The following is a 17932-nucleotide window of genomic DNA, read 5'->3' as shown; positions in this document are numbered from 1 at the left end:
ACATAAGCATTAAAGTCAGAAGTGGCGCTGTGGCTCAAGTGTTGAGCACTAACCTTGAGCTGAAGAGCTGAGGGACAGTGCCCAGGCCCCACGACGGGCAAAAAAGAAAAAGAAAAAAAGTGTGGCAATTTAGACAAAATTTTATATTAGTGAAGCAAAAAGGACTTGATGAAAATATAGTATTAACATAATTCAGAAAAATGTTACATTAGTGTAGGTAAGTCAATATTACAAGACTTTGTATTTTTGATACGTTGATATGATTGGAAAAATTATAATTTTAGTCTCTGCACTGCAGTAATTTACCTAAGTGTACTCATAATACATATTTACCAAGGCATACTCACCCGCTGGAATAGTTTATATATATGAAACCATTTCTTCATTTTGTAGTTTGAACATTCCACAGGTTTCTAGGGTTGCTAAAAAAGTTTTTGTGTTTAAAATAATGGTACTTCCTTTTTGTGATCTTGTAAAATTTATTTTTTAAGGTAAAGAATATATATTTATTTTTATTAAATAATTTTTTTCAGATCTACAAATTTCAAGTTATAATATTAAAATTTAAATCCAAATATTATTATTAGCTAGATTCTGGGTCCACACATATATCACATTGTCAAAAATATCTACAAAATAAATATTGATCTGGCTAATATGTTCATAAACTGGTAGAACTTTTTAAAACTCTAACTTTAATGGACACAAAGCTGAATATATTTTATACTTTCAAGAAAAGAAAACTGCATTATTTTATCCTCAAAGAGGATAAAATTTACTGCCAAGTAAATATATAAATAAAGAAATAAAATGAGAAAAAAGAAGTAGGCATAATGTATAGTGGGAAATTTGAGTTAGTCTGTGCAGTGAAAGAATGCAGATATTCTGATTATGAATTTATAAATATTATTTAACCCACTCATTCAGTTTTTTCCCTAGCACAAATTAAAACTATTATTCAATGAAACTTTTTCTTTAAAAACATTTATTTGTAAATGTAAATTGAAGAAAAAAAAGCTATGAAGTATATTATTCTTTTCCCTCAGGATCAATGTTTAATTAGGAAGGTATTACAAAATATTTGATGCTCATGAAGAATTTTAGGTCAAATATAAGGATCCATGTGCTTATTTTAAAATATAAGCATAAATGAATTGTAGAAAGTACTTCATTGTAATATTTGCAATATGTATATAACGCACTTTGATCAAACTCATCCCATCTGTACGAAACTTTCTGAATCCTTTTCTATTTGCCCCTCCTTTTTAACAGTTTTTTGTTGAGTTTTACTGTGTTATTTTTGTATACTTCTATAATATTCACCTTTGCCACCTTGTCTTTTCCTCCTGTCTATTGAATCCCTTCTAATGGTCCCTTATTTTATTTTTATATAGTTATTATAATAGCAACAATAATTATTTTTTAATTTTGAAAGTGTAATTTTTTTATTTAGTAATTTTTCTTAGATAAAAATGGAAATTTGGGGAACAATTGGAAGCATATTTACCATACAGGCATTTTAGCAAGCACAAACATAAAATCCATTTGTAACATTGCAACAATAATTATTATTATCCTAATTGTACAAAGGGGTCTTGTGATATTTCTAGCATAATAGTATGATGATCACATTTACCTATCTATAGTTGCCTTTCTTAGCTACACTCTCCTTTCCCCTCCTTTTTGGTGAGTCTATTTGTCTGTTTTCATACACATATATAATAATGAACTTCTATAACATTCAACCTCTATCACTGTTTCCTTTCTCCCTCTGCCAGAATGTTAGTTTTATATTTTTTATAATCATGTCATTATTATTACTTTTTAAAGTATAGATTCCACATACAAGAACAATGTGTATTATTTGTTTTCCTGAACTTGGATTATCTTTCTTAACATGATGATCTCCAGTTCCATCCATTTTTTGCAAGTAACATAATTTCATTCTCCTTTATGCCTAAACTATGTGTTCCATATCTTGGCTATAGTAAACAGTGCTGTTTTAGTGGTGTGCGGGTAGGTTATCTCTTTTGTATGTTCCTTTCGATCTATATTCAAGAATGGTATGGCAGGATCATAATGGCTAGACCAATTTTCATTCCTACCAACAGTGTAAGAGTATTCTTTCCCTTGTCCTACATGCTTGATCAGTATTTTTTTTTCTTGATGACTTTCATTCTGACTGGGTAAGATAGAATCTATGTTGTTTTCATTTGTGTTTGGTTTATGTTAAGGATGATGAACATTTCTTCATTTATTAGCCATTTATACGTCTTTTGAAAACTGTCCAGTTTGATTGCGTATTTATTAGTTAAGTTAATTTTTGGGGGGAGGGATATTTGATTATTTGAGCTCTTTATATATTTTATATGTTAACTTTTTGTACAATAAATAGCTTGTAAAGATTTTTTTCATGTTCTGAGGATTGTCTCTAAAAAATGGTTATTATAAAGGTGATATACAGAGGGATTATAGTTACAATTCAAGTAAAGAGTATAATTCTTTTTAGACAATGTCATCCCTTCCCTCATACTCTCCCAGGGCTATTACTTGATTCTAAAAGGTGTTTACTTTCAAGTGCAGAAGACTTTTCATTTGATATAATCCATGTGCTAATTCTTACCCTTATTTGTTGTTATTAGAGTCTATTCAGAAAATTGTTGCTTATTCTTTTATCTTCTAGTATTTTTCCTTTGCTTTTATACTATAATTTTAAATTTTCAGGTCTTACATTAAGGACCACTTTGATCTTAGTTAAGGGAAAAACACAGGAATCTAGTGTCAGTCTTTTACATATGACTATTCAGTCATTCCAAAATTATTGAAGACACTGTTTAAAATGATAGTACTTCTTACAGTGGTATCTGAAGCAACACACTCAAATTTTATTTTATTTTGTTTTAAATTAGGAGTTTTATCCTAAAACTACCCGAGTTATACCACATTCCTTTTTTCTTTTACTTTTGGGAGAGAGTCTCACATTTTTTATTTCCTGAAGTGGCCTGAACTGTTAGCTTCCTACTAATACTTCCTAAGTAGCTGGGAGGACAAGTATAAACCAACCCACCTAGATTTTTATTAGTTGAGATGGGAGTCTCAAAAAGTTTTTGTCTGGTTGTCTTCAACCATGATCCTCCATTTCCCAAGTAGCTGGGATTACAAATCTGAGACACCACTGTTTGTTTAGTTTGTGTGTGTTTATATGTTTGGGGTGCTGTAGAGATTTAATCCAGTGCTTTGCATACATTAGGTAAATGTTCTATCAATAAGCCATGTGCTCTATCACACAACTACATGTCCCCATCTCCAGCATTTAAAAAAATAGTTATATTATTATTGTAGAAGTAATGTACAGAGGGCTTACAGTTACATATGTCAGATAATAAGTACATTTCTTTTTGAACTCTTTCCTGGCTCTCTCCCAGTTTTGCCCTCTCATTTCCACCCACAAGTTGTATAGTTCATTTTCAACATACTGTCTAGTGAGTACCACTGCCATATTTGTTTACCCTTTGTCCCCCCTTTTCTGCGCCCCCCTTGCCCTCCCAAAGACAAATAAACTAATAAACAATACAAAAGGAAAAGACAACAAAAGCAGCAACAACAGCAGCAAAAAGCTCATTTCCATTTCTTGGAGTCATTTTGAAAGATACTACTTTCTATGATCATATGCACATAGCTATTGAGCCTTTGTGAGCTGCTCCTGTGAAGATATTTCTTTAGTCTTACTGTATGACTGTCTAGAGACTTGTATAGCTTATCATGTCCCTGTGTATATGTGTGTGTATTTACTATCCAGTGTGCTTATTTGTAGGTTTGTAGACACATTCTAGTTACCACAAATGAAGGAAACCATGCAACTTATGTTTCTTTAGGTCTGGCTTACTTAACTGGCTTCCAAGTCTTTCCATTTCCTTATAAATGATACAGTATCATTCTTTCTGATGGACAAGTAGAATTCCATTGTGTATATACACCACATTTTCTTGATCTATTTGTCCATTGAGTAGCATCTGGATTGATTCCATATCTTGACTATGGTAAACAATGCTGCAAATGTACATGGTTTTGCACTTCCAGAATTTTGAGTAGGAGATATACAACCTGTAATAACATGAAACTCTTGTAGCACTTCACAGTTTGCAAAAATACTTCCCCAGATAAAGTTTGTAAGGCAGTAATTATTCATTCCTTTGAAAAGGAGTAAAGTACATTAAAGCTTTGAATATCTATGTAATTTACCCATACTTATTGCGTTAGTATGTGGTAAAACTAGGGTTAGAACTTAGATCTTCAGACTCTGTAAGTCCAGAGACTTCTCTTTAGAAGGGTGCTAATGAATATTAAATCTTGTTGTAATGGCAAATTAATTATTCTCTTGGTCTATTACATTTTCTTTTTTGCTTATCGCTTCCCTTCTCTTCTCATTGGTCTGTCTTTTACTCGTCATGTCATGTCCATCTGAAATGGATTGTAACACACTCGGTGCTATATAAAATGGGCAGACATTGTTTAGAAGCTTTTAAGAACTGATGTTTTTGGAAAACAGCAAGTAGATTGAATTAGTTTTATCTTAATGAAGCAGTATATTCTTCTTGAATAGCATTTTTCTTTTTTAATTTTCACATATTATTTCTAAAATTAATAGACTTTATTTTTAGACAGTTCTAGGCTTAGATAAAAGCCTAAAATTTTAGCCGAATATCCAGAGTGCTACCATATACTCCTCAAATTCTCTAATGTGAGGGAAAAGAATGGATTAAAAAAGGTAGGGAGAATGAAAGTGGACAAAGATACCAACTTCAACAGAACAGATCAACTTTAATGGAAAGTTGAAGAGGGACACCAAGGTGACCTGAGGAGAGTTAGGAGACAGGAGGCATGACATAATGAAAGCTGGGGTGGAGGGATTTAGGACTCAGGTGCATGACACCTAAGGGGTAGAAGTGGTAATTGGGCTTTCATATTTAGATTAAGATTACTGGCTGGAGAATAGGCTGGGGAATTACAGGAAAGTCCCCTAGATGAAGGTGTGGTGGTCAGTGGGCCATGCCAGAGGAGATTTCCATCACCCAGCATTAACATATTAATATAAAATTTATATTAGTATTATTATATTAATATAGCATGTTTTTTACAGTTGATATGCTAGCATTTACAGATTATTACCTAAAGTTCATCATATACATTAGGGTCCATTGTGATGCACATTTGTTGTATTTGTTTAAGCAAATGTATATCTATATCTATCTATCTATCTATCTATCTATCTATCTATATACCATGATAATGTAAAATAGTAATTCCATTGTCATAAAAGTCCTCTGTGTTCCACTTACTTATCTGCTCCTCTCTCTAATTTCTGGTAACTACTGATCTTTTTTTTTTTTTTTTGTCGGTTGTGGGCCTTGAACTCTGGGCCTCGGCATTGTCCCTCAGCTCTTCAACTCAAGACGAGCGCTCTACCACTTGAGCTACAGCGTCACTTAACTACTGATCTTTTTACTATCTCCATAGTTTTCTCTTTCCCAGCTGTCACTAGGATCATACCATATGTAGTCATTTCAGATTGGCTTCTTTACTTTGCAATATACATTTGAGTTTATCCATGCTTTTCATGGCTTGAACACTCATTTCTTCTTTCTTCTTTTTCTCTGTCCCTCCCTCAATTCCTCCTTCCCTCCCCACATCCCTCCTTCCCTCCCCCCTTCCTTCCTTCCTTTCTTCCTTCCCTCCCACTCCTCTCCCCCTCTCTTTCTTTCACTTGCTTGCATTCTCATTGAATAACTCTATTATATAGGCTTGCCAGAGTTAATTTATTCATTCATCTATCAAAGGACATCTTCCTCACCACCCAGTTTTGGCAATTATAAATAAGGCTACTTTCAACATCTGTGTATAAATATTTTTGTGGGTATAGGTTTTCAGTCCATTTTGTTAAATACTAAGGAGCACAATTACTGATATGTATAAAAGGACTAATCTTCATTTTGTGCTTTTAGATAAGAGATTTAGTAGCCTAAGAATAGTAACTCCAGACAAACATCTTCTTTCTAAGTTTATGAAGTACATTCAACTTCCTATAAACTTTGAGGAGTTCCAGATACTCTGTTTGAAATTAAAAATAAGTGATAAAATTTCAAAGGAGTACAGTGACAACAGAGGATATGCCATGGGGAAAGAACATACAAAGGAAACAACAACAACAAAAAATAAAATCACATGGTACATTTAAAACAATAACAATAAAGACAGACCTCTTGTGGCCATATCTTGGGTTCATTTTACTTACCCTGCATCTTGTGTGTGGGTATCGATATATATGTCTAATCTGGGAAGGGGATGGGGAATGACAAAACGCTGAAACAAGGACACAGGATGACCCATTGCAACAAGGATACCCACAGGACAGTATTGGAAACTTTACAACTCTGGGCGGGGGTGGGAGGGTGGGAGGTAGGGGATGGGATGGGGAGGAGAGGAGAGAGAGCGGGCAACAACAAGGAAGGGAAGGGATAACAATGATGGACAAGTAATGTACTCATTGCCTTACTCATGTAACTGTGACCCCTCTGTACAGCATCTTTACAATAAAAGTTTACAAAAAGGAAGGCTTCCTTGAGAAAATAATTCAAAGGGGTGGATGCTATTTCACTTATGCCACTCTATTTTGCCAAAAAAATATTCCAGACATTTTAAAGTTCCAGAGCCATTCAGAAAGGTCAAAGAACTGACTTTTAAAGGTACAATTTAAGAAAGACATCTGTAACTTAAAATCAGTATCTATTCAGAAAACGCCTGGTTAAATACAGTAAACTTAACATCAGCTACACTTTTGCAGAGCATAAACATGGAATTTTTTTTTAAGAGATGAGGACCAAATTCCAGCTCATTAAGAGATGACTAAATCCCTTTTTAAAGGAAAAGAATGAAGCATACAACAAATTATCTTTAGAACTGAAAGGACTTATAGACATACAGAGAACTTTAACTGACTACCACTCTCATATACCTCCAGAGAGGACATTGTGGGTGAGAGTCTCTCATGGAAATCTGAATGATTGTTCCATTCATTGTGAGACTCCCCCCCCCCCCCCCATCCCCACCTCCAGGCTATGTTAGGCCAGGCTAGTTTTCCCTAAAAACATTTCTCTGTCCCTTTTCCAGTGTGCCAGGAAGCTGTCTGGGAAGCATTCAGGACTTTTTGGGATCGACTTCCTGGGCGTGAGGAATATCGTTACTGGATGGATTTGTGTGAGGATGGAATTACAAGTATATTTGAAATGGGTACCAATTTTAGTCAGTCAGTGGAACACAGAAGCTTACTCATGAAGGTAAGTGTTATGAGGAGGAAAGGAATCATGTGTTGTTATAGTAGCATGCACACACAGCTAAGACTAAATGAAGAAAGATGTGTGCGCACACACACACACACACACACACTTGGGTTAATCCATTTGGAACTAGAAGTAGGAAACAGGGATTTGAAACTAGACCTTCTGAGTTGGAAGTCTGTTCTTTACGTCATGTTGATCTTAAAACTGCAATTTAGAAGAAACTTAGGAAAATTTGTTTTGGAATTCCGAGTTGAAAAAAAAATGCAATTACTGATATGATTTGTCTTTTGTCTGAATTTTAGAGAAACAGATTTATTGGCTATTTTATGTTCATGTGTATAGTGTTACAGGATGTCAATTTATTACATCACAAAATTCTTTGATTCTGAGTTTATAGCAGATAAATGTAAAACTACCAGTTTCCAAATTTAGACCTTTATCAAATGACTAGCAAGTAAACTCTGTTAATTTGTACCTATTCTGACACACTCAGCAACTGTGGGACACATAGAAACACTGAATGTTGAGAAATGCTCACAGACACAAAACCAAGTTGGCATTAATAGTATCTGCATTTATTATTTGTATGTCACAGAAAACTGTATCACAAAAACTGTGACATACAGTCTATCATGTTAGGACATTAGTGTTCTCTGTAGAATAAGTTTTATTCACTGCTTCACAACTGTTACCAATTGAGTTATTTTTATATTTGTTTTTTCTTAGAAACTGACTTATACAAAGGAAACTATAAGCAGGTGACTATGTTGTTATTTTTCCCTAAATTTGCCTTTGACAATAGAGATGTATTGTACTATTCTGAGACTCACCTTTTTTGATGGTTCCTTTTCTGTTTTCCTTCCAGTTCTTGCAAGGACCAGACCTGTGGGTAAGTACCAACAGTTCTTACTCCTCTTGCCTCCATCTTCTTTGTCAGAACACTATTATACCCACTGCTTGCTTACTGTCTGACTTGACCAGGTGACAGACTTGTTCCTCTCTCCAATAAGAAAAAAAATTGATAGTTTATATGGAATCATCTACTGCTATTGAAAATGAAAATCTAATGATGATATTGTTTAGAAATGGCATACTATAGCAGAAGAGAATCTGTCAAATAATGGGTGATGATGTGGATCACTTTCATAAACTACGATTATGGTCTTGAAATGAAGGAATAGTATGTACGACCTTGATGAAGCCACATTATGACTCGGGAATCATATGAATCTAGGAATCAGATTGTTTTCAGTACTTAAACAGTAGTAGGACAAGGAATTATAAAAGGTAGTACTATTGAGGTAAAAGATTTTACATCCTGTCAATTATCAGAATATCAAGATTATGCCAGCATGTAGATTATTACATAAGAAAGCACTGAGTAGGTTGAAAAATCAAGTGATTGAATCAGTTTCTAGAGATCCAGCCTGAAGAGCAGAGTCAAGGTAAAGGCATAGTTTAGAATTCATACAGGAAGTAATGTATCTGTATAGTTTTAGTCATTCTGTGTATTCTGTGTGGTGTTAGTCATTCATTCAATTCATGATATCATCAAATCTATGCTGTGGCTTGAGATTTTGTAAATCGGGATCAATTGTATGGCTTCTTCACTACTGAGAGGGAGAGTTTAAAGGTCTTTTGTGATTGACAATGTAACAATTAGTGAACTAAATACATTGTAGAGTCCTATCAACCCCCTAAATTTTCACACTTATATGAAAAGTATGATGAAGAGTTCTCTGTTGGTCAGGATATGACAGATTTGAATACAGGTTTGAAATGATGGAAGTGGGGCTTGGAGGAAATAAGCTATTCCTAAAATCCTCATGGTAGTAGTATCAGGGTTCCCTGGGATGCTTACCCCTTTTTTAAGTGATTAGAAGAATTCAAGAACTGTAAAGCATGGGGGCTGGGAAGGGTCCATTGTGATTCTATCAGGTATTACGATGGAGTATTCTGGGTATGAGGGGTTCTACTTTGAGACTTGTCTTTAGACATTAGTGTCAGTAACATTAGGTTAGTGAATTTGTTGGACTGCTTGGTATTGGCCTCACCATATTTGTTTATAAACAAAAGTTGACACTCATTAAGGAAGTTTTAGGCTAGTAGCCTAAAGTATTTGCTGTAATGTGCCCTCCAAAAATTGATTTAGCAGATGTTTAAGTAATCTTTATGGCCACTACCATCTAAACATTAGAAGTCACCACTATTCTACTCTGTTCTTCTGAGGTTGACATCCATTACTACTACTTTTCTGTACATTAAATTGCTTCTTCTATGTGAACTATAGCCTACTTAATGATGCATGATTTTGGTAAATACTGCTTTATTCCAATTTTAAGCTTCTCTATCATTTGCCAAGACTCTTCACCTCACCTCCCATCTTGCGCTTGGAAACCTCTGTCTGTAATTGTTTCTTTTTCCCAAGTCTTCAATATCTCTTTTATTAACTCCTTCTCATTAGTAAACATGCCCAAGTTCTTTTCTTTTGTAAAAAAGTTTGTTGTACAGAGGGGTACAGATACATAAGTCAGGTAATGAATATATTTCTTTTTGAACAGTGTTACCTCCTCCCTCATTTTCTCCCAGTTTTCTCCTCCTGACCCCTATCTCCCACAAATTGTATAGTCCCATTTCCAATACAGTGTCTAGTATCCCATCCCTGCAGAATTGGTTAACCCTGTGTCCCATTGTACTCAAATCTTTTCTATGAGGAGTCTGTGCCAGCTCTTTTTTCCTTCATTGCCAGACAACCTTTATCTCCTTTTAGCACTAGCCCCTGCTGAATCTCCTGCTATTTGCTTTTTCTGTCATATTCTCAACAAGTGCAAAGTGCATATGGGTCAATAAACATGTTATTAAATGTCTGAGTCTGTTTTCAGGTCTCTGGTCATATTTTCATGTAGGGTTTGTTCTTTGGGATTTTCTTCATGATTCACTAATTAGTAGTTGATGATAATCATCAGGGATAACAAAGCCACAGTTTTCAGTACATGTTTTATTCTGTTTGGAATAATACTTTTCTGTATTATTTACTCATATTTGTTTACTGTTTAATACTTTTGGTAATTCTTCTGTATATTATTTTATTTAGTTTTCCTCAACACTTGTGAAATTGGTTAAATAAGGAGATATTCTTATTTTAAATTAATTAAAAATTTCAGATCTAGGCCAAATAAAGTGTTTTTCCAAGTCATATACAATGTTAAAGATACATATGAGACTAGCACCATCTTGAATTCTTTTGCTATTATATGCTGGTTATAATAATGAATTCAAGAGCAAAGTATAGAAAGTTATCAAGGCAGCTGGATGCTGGTACTCAGGAGGCTGAGATCTGAGGATTGCAGTTCAAAGCCAGCCCAGGTAGAAAAGTTTGTGAGACTTATCCCCAGTTAACTACTCCCCCAAAAGCCAAAAGTAGAGTTGTGGCTGAAGAGGTAGAGTGCAATCATTGAGCAAAAGAGCCCAGGGATAGCCCTCACGCTCAAGTTCAACACCAGGACCTACACCAAAAACAAACAATCAAAAAAAACTCATGAAAACAAAAAAAAGAAAATTATCAAGGGGAGTAGTAATCAATCTGAGTATGAACCATTGTTTGGCTTGTTTTACAATTTTTAAAACTCTTGGGTCTTTGTGTGTGCTAAGCACACACTGTACCACTAAGCTATAGCATAAGTCTGCATTGTTTCCAAACTTATGTTCCATGTGACTAGGAGCATATTTGTTCACTTCCCTACCTGATTTCCACTGACTTGATTAGGTAATGACAGTGAAGAATGAATAATAGGCTGCATGAACTGAGAAGGGGGTTGTATTATACTAAAGATCTTAGCGAAACAACTTTAAGTGTGTAGTTTGGCCTAGAAATGAAGAAGAATTTCCTCCTCTAAGCTTAATATACCTCTGTGTTCTAGTGCTATGGTGAGTGACATTTTAAGGGATCCCTATAGGAGGTTTAACTAATAAAAATGTATGAAAGAATTCGTGTTGTTCAGTGTCCTTTACTGCCTTTTGAAAGGAGAATGAGTAGGAGGGTGAAGGATAAGGTGTTGGAGTGTTAGACAAGCAATTTGAAGCACTGAGTTTCCTAATTACTTTCATTACGATGTTGTTTATATTCAGTAAGGTAAAAGCTTCTCCTCAAGTTAGCAGACTTCTCTACTTCTTCATGCTTGCTAATTTGATTTTTAGGAACAATCTGACCCATCTTAGATGATGAGGTCTGATTTTGAGGGATAATTTGATTTTGAGGAACAATTTGACCCACCTCAGATGAGGTTTTATTTCTCTTTCATTTCATCCTAACATCCTCCTGTAGTTGCCAGCATCCTGGTCTAGCTGTCATGTTGTGTTTTGGTGTTCCTTTGATTTACTGTGCTTTTTATATCCGATTGCTCTCCAGAGGTCATCAACCCTGGTCAGCTTCCTTTTCCTCCTGGTACCTTTACACACTTTGACTTTTAAGTCATTTAGTTTATATGAGTCACTATCATTATGACCAAGTGTTATTCTACTAAAAATTATGTGTTATTATAGACCAAGCCTGAAGCTTTATGAATTAAGGTTGAGAAAAGTAGGATTTGTGGGATTAAATGGATCTCTTTTATATCACAGATCCTCATTGGCTGTTTCTGTGATTTGGAGGAAATTCTTAACTTCTAGAATTAGTCTCTCTGAATGGGGTTAGTAATATTGCCCTCTTACAGTAGTTACCAAAATTAAGCCAGTTAACCAAGATAAAGCACCTAACATAGTGCTTGATACAAAGTAAGGGATTAGTAAATTTAGTTATAATTATTTTTATTTTTATTATTATCATAAAGGAACTGGATATTGCTTGGAATTATTGTGTGATCTTGGAAATTTGCTTACCCAATAGGACTTCATTTTTTTTCTTTTTTTTTTTGGGTCCTGTCGTGGGGCCTGAGCTCTGGGCCGGATGCTGTCCCTCAGCTCTTCAGCTCAAGGCTAGCGCTCTACCACTTGAGCCACAGCGCCACTTCCGGCTTTTTTCTTTTTGCTTATGTGGTGCTGAGGAATCGAACCCAGAGCCTCAGGCATGCAAGGCAAGCGCTCTACCACTGAGCCACCTCCCCAGCTTTGTTTTTTTTTTTTTCAATTTATGAGATGAAGATACTAAGAAGGAAATGATTGTTTAGTGGATAACTGATAGACACTTCAGACTTGATTATGTTAAAATGTATTTCAGTTTAGCTGAATCTCATTTAAAAAATCTCTTCCTCCTAAAACTCTTAATGATATTTTCTCATTAATCAGGCCTTACTCAGCCCATCAAAGTGACATGTTCAGATATATTCCTTTAGGTTCTTCTAAATGACAAGTCACTTAGCAATTTTTTGCAGATACACTCTCAATAACTAATAATGATCAGTTTGGTCTAAAGGTTTAATATGTTATTATTCAGAAAATATTTTAATTTTCTAATAGAAGAATCTTTTTCATGAGATATATTTAGTCTATTTAAATTTTTATTTTATTCTTTATTATCTTTAAGTAATTATACAAAAGAATTAATCCAACATGACAATTTATGTGTACAGTACATCTTGACTAATGTCATCATTTCCACTATCTCCTCCCTGCCTCCATCTACTGGTGAGATGTTTTTTAAACCTGTGTTTCTCAAATTTTTTATTAAAGTCTGTGGAGTTGAGAACATGCCCATAATTGACCTTTCCAGTGTAGCTTCAATTATAAAATTCCTTTGATTTAGTATATTTCATTGTAAGATTCATTTAGACTTTATATTAATATTTAAAATTATTATGAGTTATTTAAAATAATTTATTATTTTAAATTATTGAATTCCCTATTTAATTGAGCTTTCAGGAAAATTGATCCTTTAAGATGAGCTAGGCACTGCTGACTCATACCTGTAATCCTAGCTACTTAGGAGGCTGAGAGCTGAGGATCACAGTCTGAAGCAGCAGCTGGAGTAGAAAGTCCATGAGACTCTTATCTCCAATTAATCTCAAAGTGGTATAGTATTAGCCTTGTACACAAAAGCTCAAGTTCAAGCCCCAGGACTAACCAGCAGGAGAAAAAAAGCCCCAGGACCAGCATACACACACACACACACACACACACACACACACACACACACACACAATGTTATATATATATATATAAATTACATAAATAGGTATAAATTACCAATGTAGTGATATATGTACATATATATATATATATATATATATATATATATATATATGCTATTTGTATCTATTTGATGGCTTAACATATCTCATGTAAGCTTAGAGCAGCAAGGTATCTAAAGAAGTGGTTATGAACATAGAATCTATTGGCACCAAAGCATATCTGTGAGACATTTTTGACTATGATCAAGTCACTTTAGGGTATCTGATTTGTGAGACATTGGAGAGAGTTTTCAATTGCTGAGTTAAAAACAGTCACCATTGACCAACACTTTTAGAAAAAGTTAATGGACAGTTCTTTCTTCTTAGGACACATATAGAAAGTTTGAGGTTCTGAAATGTTCCCAAGTTACTATAATTTAACTTTCATACCTTTGGTTTACCTTTGGAAGTTTGGACATGTGGGTATCTGCTTTCTTATCTTTAAGCAGGGGCTTTCTCAAGAGTATCTTCTGACCTTTGCTTGTAGTTGCAGCGTGTCAAGGTCAATGAGGAGACCTGAAATCTGTTAGCAATATGGCCTACAGCAAGTAATTTCTCCCAGCTTTGACTTTCTTTACATAGAATAATACGATAATGATGATTTTTCAAGTGAGAATAGATTCATTATATGATTGCATCTCCAACTAATATTTTTCTATCTGTAGTAATTGTTCCAATTATAACCATTTTTTATGGGATCTGTATTTTCTATGAAGCTATAACTTTCATGGGCCATATGTGTTTTTTTTTTTTTCTTTTTTTTTTTTTTTATTGTAAAGCTACTATACAGAGGGTTACAGTTACATGAGTGAGGTTATGAGTACACTTCCTCTTGAACATTGTTACCCCCTCCATTGTTTTCCCCCTACCATCCCCTCCCTCCCTCCCTTCCCCGAGGTTCTTTTTTTTTTTTTTTTTTTGATTGTGATTAAATGATTACATAATTTCAAAGTCACAAGTTCATTCTAACTTCCCTGGAGCAAATTGTCTACCACAGTCTGTAATATATAACAGTGTTCACATGTTATATACCATATTTGTGATCAGCAGCATGAGGATATTTAGTAGTGGTTCAACCAGATGAGCGGGAGTTCTTTGTTTCTTAAGTCCTGTTAGTTTTGTCATATCACCTAACCTTTTGGATTTAGCATCCACTTATGAGGGAGACCATGTACCGTTTGTCTCTTCGTTCTTGGCTTACCTCGCTCAACATGATTCCTTCTAGCTCCATCCATTTCCCTGCAAATGCCATTATTTTGTCATTTCTAATGGCTGCATAATATTCCATTGTGTATAGATACCACAATTTTTGGATCCATTCATCTGTGGTGGGGCACCTAGGTTGTTTCCATATCCTAGCTATTGCGAACAGTGCTGCAATAAACATGGAGGTGCACGTGTCCTTGTATATTGGTTCCTGTTGTTCAGGGTAGATGCCTAGAAGTGGTATGACTGGGTCGTAAGGGAGGTCAATCTTTAGCTTTCTAAGGACCCTCCAGACTGCTTTCCAAAGTGGTTGTATAAGTGTACATTCCCACCAGCAGTGTAATAGGGTTCCTCTTTCTCCACATCCCCTCCAGCATTTGTCGTTGGCTGATTTGTGGATGTGGGACATTCTGACTGGGGTAAGGTGGTATCTCAGGGTTGTCTTTATTTGCATTTCCTTCACCACCAGGGATGATGAACATTTCCTCATGTGTTTCTTTGCCATTTTTATTTCTTCATTTGAGAAGTCCCTCTTTAGTTCCCTTGCCCATTTAGTAATTGGTTTGTTAGGTTTGGGAGGGATTAGTTTCTTGAGTTCCCTGTATATACAGGATGTTAACCCCTTGTCTGATATATTGCTGGTAAATATTTTTTCCCAATTAGTTGGTTGTCTTTCTAGCTTAGTTGCGATAGATTTAGCTGTGCAGAAGCTTTTTATTTTAAGGTAGTCCCATTTGTCGAGTCTCTCTCCAACTTGTTGTGACCCTGGGACTCTGTTCAGGAAGTTCCTTCCTGTGCCTATTAGTTCAAGTGTCTCTCCTACTCTGTCCTGCAGTAGTTTCAGAGATTCAGGTTTAATGTTAAGGTCTTTAATCCATTTTGAGTTGATGTTGGTGCATGGTGATAGGCTGGGGTCCACTTTTAGTTTTCTGCATGTGGCTGCCCAGTTTTCCCAGCACCAGCGGTTGAAGAGGCTGTGTTTCTTCCATTGTATGTCTTTGGCTCCTTTGTCGAATATCAGCTGGCTGTAGGCCTGTGGATTTATATCTGGATCTTCTATTCTGTTCCATTGGTCTTCGGGTCTGTTTTTGTGCCAGTACCATGCTGTCTTTGTGATTATAGCTCTGTAGTAGAGTTTGAAGTTCGGCATGGATAGCCCTCCCATATTGTCTTTATCCCCTAGAATTGTTTTGGCTATTCTAGGTCTTTTGTTGTTCCATATAAATTTTTGGACTGTTTTCTGTATTTCAGTGATGTACGTCATTGGGATTTTAATAGGAATTGCATTGAATTTGTATATTAGTTTTGGAAGTATCACCATCTTTACTATATTAAGTCGGCCTATCCAGGAGCATGGGAGGTCTTTCCATTTCCTAGTGTCTTCTGCAATTTCTTTCTTTAACTTTTTATAGTTCTCATTAAATAGTTCTTTTACATCTTTGGTTAGGTTAATTCCTAAATATTTTATTTTTTGGGAGGTTATTGTGAATGGGGTTGCTCCCTTTATTTCCCTCTCTTCCTGTGCGTTATCAGTGTATAGGAAGGCAACTGATTTTTGTGGGTTTATTTTGTATCCTGCTATTTTGCCGAAGTGACTTATGATTTCTAAAAGTTTGGGGATGGAGTTTTTGGGATCGTGGAGGTATAGTATCATGTCATCTGCAAAAAGGGATAGTTTCACTTCTTCTTTCCCTATGCGGATCCCTTTAATGTCTTTTTCTTGCCTTATTGCCCTGGCTAAGGGTTCTAGGACTATGTTGAAGAGGAGTGGAGACAGTGGACATCCTTGCCTTGTTCCTGTTTTTAGGAGGATTGGTTGTAGCTTTTCCCCATTAAGTATAATATTGGCTATTGGTCTGTCATAAATGGCTTTTATTGTTTTTAGAAATGTTCCTTCTATTCCTATTTTCTCCAGAGCTTTTAGCATGAATGAATGTTGAATTTTATCAAAGGCCTTTTCTGCATCTGTGGCGATAATCATGTGATTCTTGACCTTGGCTCTGTTGATATGCTGGATTACATTTATTGACTTACGTATGTTAAACCATCCCTGTGTCTCTGGGATGAAGCCTACCTGATCATAGTGTATTATTTTTTTTATGTGTTTCTGGATTCTGTTAGCTAGAATCTTGTTAAGGATCTTTGCATCTGTGTTCATCAAGGAAATTGGCCTGTAATTCTCCTTTTTGGTTGGGTCTTTGCCTGGTTTGGGGATGAGTGTGATATTGGCTTCGTAGAATGAGTTTGGGATAGCTCCCTCCTTCTCTGTTTCTCTGAAGAGCTTGAGGAGTATGGGTATTAGTTCTTCTTTAAAGGTCTTATAGAATTCTGCTGTGAATCCATCTGGTCCTGGGCTTTTTTTTGTTGGAAGACTTTTGATAGCTTCCTGTATCTCATTATAGGATATTGGCTTATTTAATTGGTTAACTTCTTCTTTGCTCAGTTTGGGTAACTTGTATTTCTCTAAAAATGCATCCATTTCCGCCAGATTTTCTTCCTTTAGAGAGTATAGCTTTTGAAAGTAGTCTGTTAGAATTGTTTGGATATCTTGGGTGCGTGTTGTGATGTTTCCCGTGGCATCCCTAATCCTATTAATATGGGTTTCCTCTCTTCTTTTTTTAATTAATCTTGCCAACGGGCCATCAATTTTGTTTATTTTTTCAAAGAACCAGCTTTTTGTTTGGTTTATTTTGGTTATGGTTTTCTGATTTTCTAATTGGTTAATCTCTGCTCTCAATTTGGTTATCTGGCTTCGTCTAGTAGCTTTAGGTCCCATTTTTTCTTGTTTTTCTAGCTGTTTTAGTTGCAACATGAGATTATTTACTTGGTCTGTCTCCATTCTCTTGATGTGGGCACTGAGGGCAATAAATTTGCCCCTCAGGACTGCTTTTGCTGTGTCCCACAAGTTTCTTTGTGAGGTGTTTTCATTTTCATTGAGTTCTAGGAAATGCTTTATTTCTTCTCTGATCTCTTCTGTTACCCAGGCCTTGTTAAGGAGTGTGCTGTTCAATTTCCATGTATTAGAGAAATTTCTGCGGTATGCTTTGTTATTGAGAGCTAGCTTGATTCCACTGTGGTCAGATAGGATACAGGGGATTATGTCGATCCCTTTGTATTTGCTTAAGTTCCTTGAATGAACTATGATATGGTCTATTTTGGAGAAAGTTCCATGAGCTGCTGAGAAGAATGTGTACTGTGTTGTTTTAGGGTGAAATACTCGGTAGA

General features: G+C 35.4%; 1 protein-coding gene across 1 annotated transcript in view; it reads left to right on the top strand.

Moving 5' to 3' along the window:
* Positions 1 to 17932, top strand: part of Impg2 (interphotoreceptor matrix proteoglycan 2) — a 60509-nt gene that overhangs the window by 1175 nt on the left and 41402 nt on the right. The window contains exons 3-5 of the mRNA XM_042676996.1: positions 7168 to 7334; positions 8064 to 8095; positions 8203 to 8226. Coding sequence (XP_042532930.1) covers positions 7168 to 7334; positions 8064 to 8095; positions 8203 to 8226 — 223 coding nt within the window. The remainder of the gene's footprint in view (positions 1 to 7167; positions 7335 to 8063; positions 8096 to 8202; positions 8227 to 17932) is intronic.

The sequence above is a fragment of the Dipodomys spectabilis genome, unplaced genomic scaffold (genome assembly GCF_019054845.1).
Source record: "Dipodomys spectabilis isolate Male_0828 unplaced genomic scaffold, ASM1905484v1 ptg000032l, whole genome shotgun sequence".
NCBI classification, from domain to species: domain Eukaryota; kingdom Metazoa; phylum Chordata; class Mammalia; order Rodentia; family Heteromyidae; genus Dipodomys; species Dipodomys spectabilis.
Note: the sequence above shows the minus strand (reverse complement) of the source record. Positions and strands in the feature narration are given on the sequence as shown.